The 15,160-nt window shown below is 38.8% G+C and overlaps 1 protein-coding gene across 1 annotated transcript in view; it reads right to left on the reverse strand.

Annotated features, from left to right (window-relative positions):
- Positions 1 to 15,160, reverse strand: part of Csmd1 (CUB and Sushi multiple domains 1) — a 1,274,530-nt gene that overhangs the window by 774,008 nt on the left and 485,362 nt on the right. The window contains 1 exon segment of the mRNA XM_059244994.1: positions 8,012 to 8,206. Within this exon segment, the coding sequence (XP_059100977.1) occupies positions 8,012 to 8,206 (195 nt within the window).

Genomic DNA, 15,160 nt, shown 5'->3' on the forward strand with positions numbered 1-15,160 from the left:
AATATATACACATTTTATATATATATATATATAAAATGTGTATATATTTATGTATGTATTAGCATCACAGTGAAAGAGGAAAATGAAGAGGAAAATGGAACACATTGCCTCCCAAACTAATGAAAGCACCAGTCCAGCTTAATGCATTATTCATGTTCATTATCATGCTTAAAAATATCTTGATCAAGAAGGAATAGAAAAGAGATACAAGCAGGAAACACAAAAAGTAAGATTAGTCTTTTTTTTCAGATTATATATTTTCCTATTCTTAAAAAGTTCTGAAGTCTTCACCTAAAACTTTTAAACACAATGAACATCCATCCCCAGCAAAGTAGCATATAACAAAACCAGCACACAGAAGTCAATACGGCAATAACAAGTACATGAAAAAGAAATTCAGGAAAACAACACCATTAAAAATAGACCACAGATAAACAAATACACAAGTCATTGAATAAAGAAAAAAATAAATTCCAGGCATAAACTTAACTAGTAATATTAAAGATTTATACAATAGAAAGCATAATGCACCAAAGAAAGAAATTAAAAGACACTAGAAGATAGAAAAAAAACCCTCCCATCTCATGGATGGAGTAGAACCAATATTTTAAAATTAATGTATTATTGAAAGTATTTTATATACTAAATGGGATCACAAACAAAACGGCAATTACTTCCCTCACAGGAATATTTGAAAGCATCTTAATATCCACATGGAAACACAAACATCCCCCAATAGTCAGAGCAATCCTGGAGGCATTGCAAGGCCTGATTTAATTTATTCTTCAGGATGATAGTGATCAAAATGGCTCAGAGGTAATGGAATGGAATAGAGGACCCAGAAGTCAGCCCACAGAGATACAGCCATAATTTTCCACAAAGTCATCAGATTCCCTAGGGAGGAGGGATAGTCTCTTGAACAAGTGGCACTGGGAAAACTACACACTCACAAGTAGAAAACAGAAACTAAGTTCTGTTCACTGTGTTAAAAAATAAATTCAAAATGGTTCAAATATCCCAATATAATTTTAACATTCCTAGAGGAAATCACAGGGATGACATATTAAGGTTCAGGAATAAACAGTGGCTTTCTGGATAGGACTGTAATGGCTCCAAAAATACTTAACAAGGATCACATTTTGGATTGTGTAAAATTAAAAAGGTCCCAAAACAAACAAAAAAGAAACAACAACAAAACAAACATACCACAAAAATTCACAATGAAGAGGAAATCTGCAGAATCAGAGATCTGCCAGTTCTATAAGTGACACACCCAGGATACTGAGAGGAAGACACAATTTAGAAATCAGAAAGAACAAATAATCCAACCAAGAAACATGCAGTTTTTAAGATGAACAACAAATAGCCAGCAGATTTACGAAGGCATATTCAGCATCTTTTGTTATTAGGCATATGCACATCTGGGTTTCAATCGGCCAAGATGTGGAAAAGGAATGCTGCATGACTGTGTCATCATGGACCAAGAGCTAAAATTAACTAAAAGACAAAAACAAAAAGTAGATAAATCCAAAACAGTATCTTCTAGAAACTATACTAAGATTCCATCTAATCCCAGTCAACACAGCTGTCATAATACCAAAAAAAAAAAAAAAAATCAGCAGATGTCAGGAAGGTGTGGGAACATAGGAAGAGTCCTTATGTAATGCTGGTAAGAACATTAGTGAGTCCTAAAGAATTGAATATGGAGGTATTCCCAGCAGAAGACTTTCACATCACCTTCCATCAAGGGAAGAACACTCTTATGTTTAGCTTTTGGCAAAACTAATTTCGAAGTAGATTCTGCTCTCTGGGCCTTTTCAGCTAAACATGCTTCAGCAGTCTCTCAGAAGATAAGAAAGAAGCCTTATCATACGATCTCTTTGTTATCTCAGACCCATTTTCTTATTGAATTTTATAATTAAGCTACATCTGTATGTGGAACCAACTGTGTACCATTAATTTAAAGCATCAGAACTCTGCATGAAATAAGGACAAGTATAGAAGGCTCAACATGGTGGTTCACACTTGTAATCCCAGGAGGCTGAGACAGAGGGATTCAATCTCTGCTAGGTAAGACCAGCCTGGGCTATGAAGTAAGATCATGTGTCAAAAAAAATAGAAAAGATAAATGAAAGTACTTAAATTAATCAAGATACTGACTAAGCTGTTCAAAGTAGCAGCCATTGGCTTAGGTGTCCCTGATAACTTGAAATGTAGGTATCATATTTTGCATAGAGATATGTGTTCATTGTAAAATGTACACTAGATTTTGATATTAACATGAAGAAGAATATGAAACATCCCATCAGTCATTAATATTGACTGTGCATCCCAGTGATAAAAATCTTGGATGTCCAGTAGTGAAGGGCGAGGGTCGAGGGAAAGAGAGCTTGGGTGAGTGGGAGATACCAGCTGGATCAACAACAGAGAGGGAGAACAAGGAATAGGAAACCATGGTAAATGAAGACCACACGAGAATAGGAAGAAACAAAGTGCTAGAGAGGCCCACAGAAATCCACAAAGATACCCCCACAACAGACTGCTGGCAATGGTCGAGAGACACTCCGAACTGACCTACTCTGGTGATGGGATGGCCAAACACCTTAATTGTCATGCTAGAAACCTCATCCAACTACTGAGGGATCTGGATGCAGAGATCCATGACTAGGCCCCAGGTGGATCTCTGGGAGTCCAATTAGCGAGAATGAGGAGGGTTTATATGAAAGAGAATTGTTGAGACCAAGGTCGGATAAAGCACAGAGACAAATAGCCAAACAAACGGAAACACATGAAATATGAACCAATGGCTGAGGGGTCACCAACTGGATCAGGCCTTCTGAGTGGGTGAGACAGTTGATTGGCCTGATCTGTTTGGGAGGCATCCAGGCAGTGGGACCGGGTCCTGTGCTCATTGCATGAGTCGGCTGTTTGAAACCTGGGGCCTATGCAGGATCGCTTGGCTCGGCCTGGGAGGAGGGGACTGGACCTACCACCAGGTTGATCTCAGTCTGTGGGGAAGGCTTTGCCCTAGAGGAGATTGGAATGGGGGGCGGGCTGGGGGGAAGATGAGGGGGGCGGGAGGGGGGAGAACAAGGGAATCTGTGGCTGATATGTAGAACTTAATTGTATTGCAAAATAAAAATTAAAAAAAAATCTTGGATGTTTTAGGCTAATACAATCTATCATTCAAATAAATTTCATCTGTTTCTTTGCTGAAAGAACTCTTTTCAATGTTGGATCTCACCCATGTGTAAAGGCAGTGCATGGACAGTGGACAGGCCACTCCACACACTGAGGCAGCTACCAGCAGCCCGAGCAATATTGATGTGAATCACTGAATGTTCCCTTGAGCCCATTGCCAAATGCTGTCTTGTGATCTCTGTGTCTTTAATACAAGTTGATACCAGTTGCTATCAGTTCCCTTGATAAGCCACATGCCTGGGACATGGTAAATATCTCTTTATAAATTTGGAGACTATTAATAGGAAGTTCATTGGTCTATGTATTATCTATCTATCACCTGTCCTTCTATCACCTGCTTATCAGCTATCTATCTATCTATCTATCTATCTATCTATCTATCTTCTATTTATCTATACACTTACTTATTTATCATCTATCAAGTATTTATAAATATATATAACTGTATTTCCAATAGTATCTTAAAAGATATATTCATTTTTATTTATGTGTGTGTGGGAGGGCCTGCACAAGTATATGTACACCACATATGTGCATTATACAGAAGAGTCAGATCCCCTGGAACTGAAGTTAGAGGCAGTTGGAGCCACCTTGTAGGTGCTAGAATTCAAACCCAAGTCTTCTACAAGAGTGACCCATGCTCTTCACCATAAGCTGTCTCTCAATCCTACCCCTCAATAGCATTTTTGTGGATAACTAAATTCCTTTGTTCTGGCATCTCATGTGCTTCAGCTCTCACAGGAAGAACATGGATGATACAGCACACCATTGAACATAATCCAAGAATACACTTGAGAAAATGAAACAATGCTTTAAAATTCAGGGAATATGGTGCAAAACCTAAAGGTAAAATGTGAAATGGTAAAACTTCTGGGAGGAAACAAAGTAAACATCTCAAGACATTGGTATTGGCTAAGATACTGTGGTAAGATCCCCAAATCACAGGCAACACCTACAGGAATTGACAAGTAGGCTATCATACTGTGAAACTTCTGCACAGTAAAGGAAACAATAACGTGAGATGTTCTGAAGAACGAGGGATGATTCCATGTCAGCATCCATGTGAGAGAAGAACAATCAGAATCCATACATCACTCAAATCACAGAGAACAGTCACAACTATAACGATAAAATGACAAAGTGGAAGCTGAGCTGGTGATTGCAATGGACATTTCCCATAAGATACTACACCACTAGCCAGCAATTCAAGAAATACCAATATTAACTCCAAGGGGGTGTAATTTTACCTCACTTAGAATAACTACTATCTAAAGACTGCGTAAATAAATAAATGCAAATAAACTTGCAAATAACTAGTGGTGAGAATGCAGAGAAAGGGGAATTCTTATACATGATGGATGATGGGTGATTGTCCAGGAAGTAAATTGACAAATTTACTATAGAAAGGATTAAGTCTCCTCAAAAAAGCAGCAATGACATCCCTCAATCCAATGAAGGGAAATTTAATAATTTCATGAGAGAGATTATTGGGTGACCAGTTTTTCTGTAGTACAATTTACAACAGCTGAGATGTGGAATCATACATAGTGACCATCAGGTCCTCTGATGTACATGCATTGCCTAGGTTATAACCCATGTAGGAAGAGTCCATGATGAGAGATCAGCAGCCTAGTTCTTACAAACATGAGATCCACATGATTCATTTCCTATGAAAGATTTTATGAGTAATGCCTTTACCTACTTTCTTTCTTCTTGTTGTTAACCCTGGCCTCATCTGGACAGCCAGGACTGTCTTAAATGCTTCGTATTTCCCAACGTATTTTGCTTTGAACTTGAAGCTCTTTTTGTCTTTCAGGGTCCTTGAGATCAAAGAATGCTGGATATAGCAACACCTAACATTATGATCTAATAATTTATGAAGTGGGGAACCCAAGGCAAGTTAAGAAAGCCTTTGGTTCATAGGCCACTGTGCCCTTCATGGACTGCCTCTGGAGCCTCATGTCCTCTAAAGATCCACCATTTTTTGCAGAGTGAAATGGTCCACCTGTCAGGGGTGATGAATGATGGTGGTGATGATGGACAGTCATCAAAGTTGAACTATGGAAGAGAGGAGATGGGTTAAAACTTGAGGAAGGAGATGTGGTTGGGAGATAGCTCCAAAGGGAGAACCCTGAGCTCACGTTCTGAAGAGCTGCTCCTTCCAAGCTGCTGTGATTCCCCACTTCATCGTGTGCTGACCCCACTAAAGTATGACTACAGATGTTACTGTGAAGAGCATCTCATGACTGTATATGGTCCACACACTTAGGTGTTACTGTGTCAGTTCAACACTTGTGGTGGAAAGGGAAAGAAGGATTTGATAATGCTAGCCAGAAGTCCTGTGAGCCAATACTGTGGTATTACTGGTAGTGAGACTGCTGGGAAGAAGCCTCCAACACTTTCTGGAACTAAACAACCAGAGCTTTTGGGAATCAGAAAAGACACTCATTTCATTTTTAAAGCTCAGCTCACCCACACTGCAGAGATATTTTTTTTAATGTGGCTCCTGGAGATGCCACCTCCACACATTTATCAGCATTAGACCATTGACTTTTTCTTTATTATTGAGTTATCTCAGTCAATAAGAAGTGGCATGTCTTTCAAATTATTTTATTTTATGAACTTTGAATTGTTACCAGGCCATGAATTAGAAAAGGAAAAGTATGAATATAAATGTATTCTCTGAAATAGAAGAATGTGTTTATTAAGTTAGGCCTTAATAAAACTTGATTAAAGAACAAGAAAGATCATTGAAAGTTTGTTACACCAACCTTGACTTTATAAAATATATAACTGCAGAATTAGTAAAGTTCTTTAGCTTAAGAAAAGATCCAGCTAAAGATAATATGAGGGGAAAAAAGATGTCTAAAAAAAAATTCCAGTGGGTTAGTTAAGTTTTCATGCAGAAAGCAAGCAAGAATGTTGCAACTCCTTGTTCTCAAGGCTGAGATTATGTCCTAGAAGTTACAGACCATTGTAGGAGTAGCCTTTAGACATTAACTGACTATACAAAACAATAAAATAGGCACTTCAACTTTGTCTTTTTAATCATTGAAATAAGACAATACAGTGTGTGTGAGAAGGGAGGTAGAAGAAACAATTTGGAAGAAACAATGAAGCTTGAGGTCTACACGGTACAGGGAATGACTGCATGAGCGACTTAGGAACTTCCAGGTCACCCAAATAAGCAGCCCATGACAGGCAACTACAGTAGGAAGGAGGGAAAAGAAAGAAGGGGACTCTGGGACACCCCGATGGCACTGTCTTTCAAACAAATTGATCACTGTCCTTCAAATGGGTCAATTATTCCAAAGGACTGTGGGAAAGCAGGGGAGAAGGAATCCATGCTCTGGACGATGAGGACACTTCCATTGTGACAACAGAAAGACGGAGATAATGACTGGCAGCAAGAATATAACACAGGATATGATTATCTCTAGGAACACTTAGAGAAAATGAGCATTTGGAGAAGATTGATAGCTATGTGGGAGAGAAAACAGTCATAACAGAATTTTTCCAGGAATAAGAAAAAAACATTAAATGTGCTGAACCCCTGGTTTCTGAACTTATACCTGGGCCTGGACCCCTTCCTACCTAGCCCCTCAGATTCCACACCTGTGACATGGATCTTATGTCATCCCTTCTGTTGGAGATTCAATGAGAAAGCAGTCCTGGGCCATAGTATCTGACCATTCCAAACTTGCTACACAGCTAGGGATCTGTCGTCATAAAAGCATTAGCATCACAAAGAGCTCATGAAACATCAATATTTGAGGGAAGATTCAGGCAATAAGATGCAGTAAAATATAAGTGTATTGATGTAGTGATTGGCAGATCAGCATGGATGAAAAGTTAGATTCTTAATTAAACTTTTGTTTTTTTTATTACTTATTCATTTTTGAGACAATAGTCTCCTATAGCTCAAGCTGATGTCAAACTCACTATGTAGCAGATGACAACAATGAACCCGTGATAGTTCTGTCTCTGTTTTCCAAGGCTGGGATCACTGGAGTGAGCCACCACACCCAGCAAACCACCCAGCAAACTTCTCTTGTACTATCTGAGACATGAATGTCAACAGTTACACTGGTAGGTGTGTGAGACTTGAATCATATGGATTGCTTAGCTGCTTTTCCAACATCTCATTAAAAATGCAATAAGTATTTGCCTATTCTTTTATTTCTAAACCAGTAAGATGAATCTTTCTTAAGAACTCAGAACCCAAGATGTGATATATGCTTCCTCAAAGACAACAGTAGTAAAATAATCCCACCACAGAGGCTGAACATTCCAGGGACTGGGAAAAGGCATCAACCCTAAATGGACTCCTAGGGACATAGTTCATTCCACCATCGTTACCTCATTGCAAATGCTAAAGTGTTGGGAAAGTGGCTCACACTTGAAATTATAGCTCCCAGGAAGCTGAGGCGGCAGGGGGAACACTCTGAATGTGAGGCTACAGAGGGAAAATTATCAAGATAGATGAATAACGAGAATATAAATTTATAAACAGTCAGGACACTACGACAAAGGTGACTCTATGAACAGAGCTGCATAAAGCCTGTGAAGGAGAGAAGAAGCATCACAGGTATCTGAAGTCTAAGAGCAGCTCTACTGTGCTGGTATAGCTAAGGTCTTAACGTGGGTTCTCTCATGCTGTGTCTTACTTCCTTTGAGAGCAGGGTTGATGAAGGGGCGCCCTGCTCAATGCTGCCCTCTTTAAATAGGTAGAAAGTTAACAATGCATACTACAAAGTCACTCACTAGGCTCAGCCTTCACTTCTCAGGTGCATAGGAGGTAAACACCTACCTCTGCAGAAAGGAGCTGGGAAGTCCCAGGAGGCACCATTCCCGGGGCTGACAATGCAAGTCAGAATGGCGTGACCTTCCAAGATGTAGCCAGAGAGGCAGCTGTATCTGATCTTGTCGCCTATGTTGAACCTCGTTCCATGGAGGACTCCTTTCAATATTTCCCCAGGATTTCCACATGTGTGACTAGGTAAAACTGTTGGAAGGAAAAAAGGAAGTTAGAGAAAATGTTCTATGAAGATGCATTTATATTAGAAAATAAGCAATACATTTGAACTATTAAAATCAGCAAATCTCTGCAATAGAAAAATAATTCATCGTGCTTATGACCTGAAAAGAGAATGTGTTTCGGGTTTAGAATATCTGCCCTGGAACATTCTTATAATGACTTTTGAAAAGTGTAAATAAATGCATTTGGTTAAAGGATGAAACTATAGTTCTATTCACATATTATCTTACAGAGAAGATCTAGATTATTTTGATAATAATGACATTTCACACAATCTAAGAAGAGCCAACAAGCTGAGGAAATAATGTCAGAGCTGGCTCATGGATACATGCCCTTGTGGATTTTACCCAGAACTCATTATTACTAACATGCCTTATACAGAACATTAGTTGATATCCAATCTATGTTTATCTTTATACCTTAGCAGTAGTACGATGTCTGATGTACATCACTAATATCTAATCCATGTGCACTTTCAGACTTCAGCATCAGCACCATAACTGATACACCACTAAACAGCATTGAGTGCATGTTTGTCCTCAGACCTCAGAATCAGCACCACACCTGATACACACCACTAAACAGTATCCAATACATGTTTACCTTTAGACCTCAGCATCAGCACCACACCTGACACACATCATTAACCAATATCTGATGCATGTGTATCCTGAGCATCAGCACCATAAAACTGACACACATTATTAACCAGTTTCTGATGTCTGTTTATCATGAGCATCAGCACCACACCTGACACACATCATTAACCAGTATTGGAAGCACGTTTATCTTCAGTCCTCAGCATCAGCACCTTACCTATTACATACCACTAAACAGTACCCAATGCATATTTGTTTTCAGACCGCTGCAGCAGTACTACTCCTGATGGACATCACTAAGCAGTATCCAATCCACATCTCATAGATAAGATTTGTACTAAAGAATAAATAAAAGAATTTCGCTTGGGCCGTCAATTTGAGAAATGGTGCTGCTCAGCCCTAGGGTCTGTTCAATAGGCATTCACAGCTGCCTTTTCTCCATCTGTGTTGGTAAGTCAAGAGCTATAATGATTTGATTTGCAGCTCAAAGTCGGGCTCTTGATTCTGCTTGTTCTGGAGCTTTCTTTTCACCTTCAAAGATTCTCACCCAATCTACCTGCATGGGGGACTCTCAGGGTGATGAGATCCCTGGCCAAAGAATAGAATTCAGGATGGAACTGATCCAGGACCCAGTTGAAAGGATGTGAGACAAACATCTCCGTATTTCTGCTCTACACACAGCATCCTACTAGCAATTCAATGGTTTCTATGAAATAGTCAAATATTAGTAGAAATGTACTATTTTATAAAATATTTTCAAATGAAAACCAATTCCAAAGGAATAAGTTATTTTCTGTCTGTTCATTTCGTGTGTGTGTGTGTGTGTGTGTGTGTGTGTGTGTGTGTGTTTGAAGGGTGGTTCTTAGAGATTTTTGTAGGTACATCTATTTATTATTAAATAATGCGTTAATTAGGCCATCCAGGAATATTTAAAAAATGAAAGTGAGTTCATAGGTGGTTAATATTCTCTTCATGGCAGTGAAGCTGCTGCTCACAAATACTGTAGTGTACTTTTAATTAAACAATTTGTAAAAAAAAAAAGTCTGTAAAATGTTTAGAAGCTTAGATAAAATAGTTCAGTAAATTGTTGTCCATTTTGCTGTCCTTCACAGAAAGAATATTATAAATTGATTCCCCTTTGCATTTTAAGGGACAAGAAATATTAGAAGAAAAGGTATAGGCTCAGGAATTGCAGAACTATAAATCAAAGCCATAGTGTGACGTAACCTTATTAAAGTCAAGGGGCTTCTCTGGGGAGACAAAAATAACCACTATTGGGAGGAGGCATAGGAATGAACACTCTTTTTTATGTTTGTTTGTTTGATTGATTGATTGTTGAGACAGGGCTTCTTTGTGTAACCCTGGATGTCTTGGAACTCACTCTGTAGATCATGCTGCCCTCTAATTCAGAGATCCTCCTGCTTCTGCCTCCCAAGTGCTGGGATTAAAAGGTGTGTGCCACCACACCTGGCAAAATGAACACTTTATCCACTGTGTGTATGGATGTGAATGAATAAAGCCATTGTAGTAAAAACCATGACTTTCCTCAAAAAACCAAATGTAGAGTCCCTAGGGAATCCAGCAGTGGCATCACTGGACACGGAGGACAAGGAAAGAAGGAGAAGGAGTCAGTGTGTCAAGAATCACCTTCACATCCCCTCTACTGCAACACTGTTCACAGCATCCAAGACACAGAAGCAGCCCAGGTGTGCACTAACCAACAAGTAGGTAAAAAGAAAAAAGACCAAAGAATGGGCTGGTGCAAAGGATTGTCAGGTAAAAGTACTTGTCTCATAAGCCCAGAGCCAAGTCAATCCTCTGGGACACAAATGGAGGTGGAAGTAGAGAACAGACTCCATGAAGGTATCCTCTGACCTCCATATGTGTGCTTGACATGAGCATGCATACACATGATGGTGATGATGATGATGATGGTGGTGGTGATGATGATGATGATGATGATGATGATTTTAAGTATAAAAGAAAATGTGATACATATACTCTTTGGCCATCAAGTATATGGCATCTTAATGCCATTTTGTCCTTTGTTCCCATTCAATGCTACTGAGCCTGGAGGACTCAGATCGTAGGAAATAAGCTAGGCACAGAGACAAGATTCAAGCATGCTTTCTGAAGCCTTCTTTGTAGACAACTCATAGTTTGCTGCTAAGATAATGGCTGTTTAATTAGCTCCTAATAGTACTTCTTGCTAGAACTCACATCCTTATTTACTCATAGACTATGTCCAGATACATTGTTTTCCCAAACACCAGTGTCATCCATGCAAGTATATTAACGTTTCAGACCTACTCAGAAGAATTGCACCAGGCATTGCTGTCCTAAGCAGTACAATCAAAACACCCACTCTGGAGATGAGCACAGTCTGCTCAACACTTGCATAGGTTCTACTGCTGAAGATAATTTTTTAGTTGGGTGTGGTGGTACACTCCCTTAATCCCAGCACGGGGTAGGGGGGTGGGGCGGGGGTGGGGGTGGGGTGGGGGGTGTTACACAGAGAAACTCTGTCTCAAAAAAATTATTTTTCTAATGTACGTTGATACAGGTACTATTGTTGTCTATTATAGAGAGAAATTGATGCAGCACAATTCTTCACTGAATGATGGAGAGAGAAGATTTTGGGAATGTACACACACTTCACAAGCCTTAGAAGTCATATATATATATATATATATATATATATATATATATATATATATATATATATGTGTGTGTGTGTGTGTGTGTGTATAATATATATGTACATATATAATACATATGTAAGTATGTATATAATATACACATGTGGGTGGGGTTGAGGGGTTGGGGTCAAGGATATAGGGCAGTGTGTATGTGTAACCATTGCTGTCTATGGAACTGGGGAGTTCTGAAGGTGAGCTGGACACCATTGGTGTATGTGGAATCTGGTTGTTATGCAGGAAGTTGGATGAGCACTACTTTACCCACTCTGGAGACCCTTCTATATCATCCTCTTTGTCCCTGTTGATGGGGGTTGTCTTCACCTTAACAACTTAACCCTTGATTATAGTAGAATTCAAAAATCACATATCAAGCACCATGTCTGTGAGGCAAGACTTCATTTCGAAGGATGGGGAATATGGGACATGAAGGTGGCCTTAGGTCTGTTTTGTAATTCTTACTAGCTTTTAATTCAGTGAGAAGGACTCATCAGTGTTTGTTTCACAGACCAGGTGTGAAGATTGGAGCAGATATTTCAGACTCCAAATATCTGTTCCTTCTGACCCTATTGTGAGCGTGATTGTAAAGAGCTGAGAGGGGTTCTGCTAGGTGTATATTGATTGACATGGGGGAACGACTTTTGGTTTCTATATTTGACATGTCTCGAACAAAGACAGGCCCTCAACAGGCTCTTGCTTTGCCTACAGTAGCTCAGGTAAATGACAAATCCAACAAATAGCATAAGGCAGAGTACATCTTCTCAGACTGTAATAAGTAAGAACTACATACCTCACTAGCTTTATAAAAAACACACAAAAATGTTTTAAATACAAATTGGGGAGCTGGAAAGATGGCTGAATGGTTAAGAGCACCTGCTGCTCTTGCAGAGGACATGAGCTGGATCTTAGCACTCACATAGTGGCTCACAAGTATCTACAATTACAGTTTCTGTGAATTTGAGACTCTGTTATAGGCTCCATCAACACCAGATAGGCATGTGGTACAGTCAGACACACAGACAAAACATTTATACACATAAAGTAAAAATAAAAATCAATTGGATAGAATATCATATTTGAAATACTGAATCCATTAGCAATGTATAACTTTAAATCAATTCATTCTGATGTTACACACATACACACACACACACACACACACACACACACACACATCCATAGGCATCAAAGAATTAAAATGAATTTAAAATATTTCCAGTAAAAAGAACTAGAATGATTGAAATCAAGCTCTTTGATAAGTAGCAGAAATTTATACATTTGCGACTTAGTAGTTGAGAATACTTACTTTCAACTAACTTTATTTTATTTTTGAGTGCTTAATTTTAAGCATTTATTTATTTATTATTAACTTATTGTCTGTGCCCATTAGTCTGTGTGTGTGTCATGTGTGTGCAGTGTCAGTGGAGCCAGAAGAGGGAATTGTATCTCCTGGAACTAGAGTTACAGGTGGTTGTGAACTACAGTGTGGGTGCTGGGAACTGAACCCAGGTACTCTGGAAGATCAGCCAATGCTCTTAACACTGAGCCATCTCTCCAGCTTCAGGGTTCTTTTAAATTTCTCAAATTTTAGTAGAAGTAACATCAACAATCAAAAAGATACATTTGAAGATCTAATAGGAAATGTATTATAGGCTACAAACAATGAAAATGCAAAACCATTCATATTATTAAGCCATTGCCAATCTCATAAAAGTTGTGGAATTGTGAAAATGGATTAATGATCACTAGTCTGTGAAAATATTCAAGACTCAGAAGAATAAAAGCTGCCAATACAGAGAAATCTAAGGTTGGAAGAAAACAAAATTAAAGTCAATTATATTCAACCCAATTATTATTTCCACCAGTTTGCTTAAACTATTCTTTTGAATGCTTTCCTTGAAGTTAGTAAAAGTTTTCTCACATCTCCTGCAGGAACAAGTGCACAGTAAGCCTTTAGCAAACTCTCACTGAATTGACTTAACTCTTCATTTAATCCTCTTCAATCCTTGCTTGAATAAAGCGACCCCTGGCCCATAGGGAGACCAAGAAAGGAGTTCTTCTAGTATGAGAATTCTGCACAGACCTGGCATTCAGTCATGCGGAAGGAATTCCTTAAACTTTAAGGCTTAAGGCAGAATAAACTGTGGGCAAAGTCTTTGCTCCCAGGGCAAGGTTCCATCAGACAGCAGGGTAGTTACCACCCAGGGCTGGGAACATGGACTGTCACTCTAATTATGCTACAGAATTTCTCTTGGCAAGTCTTCTGATTTGGCAAGTACTTATGGTCACAATTCAGTGACTTAATTGGCTATCACATTAAACCTGTAACCCAACTGCTTAAGTGATTAAATGGATGTCATACTAAATTCCTGCCCAAAAGAAAAGTGAAGGTATGATCGTATACAAAAACCTACCATTAATATTCATTAATGAATGGGACACAGGGCTAGCAAGTAGAGTTTGAAATTCTCCAAGAAATGATGGCAATTTCAGCAGACGCTGTACAATGAATAAGGCCTTATTAGACCATTAGATGTGCTTATCCTGAAACTGGGTCCCTCTGGATTCGTGCAGAGATTTGCCTTCCTGATAGTCTCCTCCTTGCTTAAGTCAAATAAATAAATAAGTAAAAAATCTTCAGATTCCCACATAATATAGGGTATAGCAGATATTGAGTGTTTTCCCGTGAGCAGTTTATAAGGGAAAGTTCTTCACCCATTTCCTTTGACTCTTCGGAAAAGATAAATGAAATCTGATTGTGTAGTCTTTAGGAGTGACAAAAACAAGGTTTTCAGATCTTAAGGCCTGGAATCTGTTCATTTATGACTAGAAAAGGAGAGATGCTGACAAGGTGGAATTATGACAAAAATATTGAGGTTCCTGAAGTGTATCCTCAATTTGTTTCACCCCAGAATCTTTCATCAGCCAAGGGAGGTTAGGGGAGAAGAACCATGTAAGTAGCAGCTCCATGGAGAATTATGAGAACTAAATGGAAAACACAATGATGAGCATGTCCAAGTAGAAGGGTGAAGTTTGCTCAAATCAGAATGAAAAGATAAACTCTGAGTTGGGTGAATAGCTGAGGCCAGTGTTTATGGTCAAGCAATCAGCACAGGGTGCTGGAGGTATCAGAGCTGTCAGTCACTTGTGTTTCTGCTCCAGAGACCCACTGGGTGATGTGGACAATGGTCCAGGTCTGATACAAAGGAAAGCCTACCACAAATTTGTGTGATTCAGTCAGCTGCTAGCAGATACTCTGGTTGGTACATTGCTCTGTATATTCCAATAACTCTCAGTTCTTAACTGTTAAGCATTATTCAGGTGGCAAGAAAATGAGATACATAAATTCATATTTCCAAAAGAATAAAATTGGGAAAAATAAAAGGAAGTCAGAACACGCTGGCCCTTAAAATTGAGTATAGTTATTAAAATGACTGAGAATATATAAAAAGATCTGTGTACTTTTCAATATCAATGCTTATGTATTTCTTTGCCTAATAATAACTAATAATACTTGTAACACACTATGTGCTACATACTGTTTTATGAGATACATATTCATGAATATATATGTATATGGAGTATTATTATAATGAGCAGTTTAATGAGAAAATGCTGGTGCAGAG

Source organism: Peromyscus eremicus, chromosome 17, assembly GCF_949786415.1.
Source record: "Peromyscus eremicus chromosome 17, PerEre_H2_v1, whole genome shotgun sequence".
In the NCBI taxonomy this organism is placed as follows: domain Eukaryota; kingdom Metazoa; phylum Chordata; class Mammalia; order Rodentia; family Cricetidae; genus Peromyscus; species Peromyscus eremicus.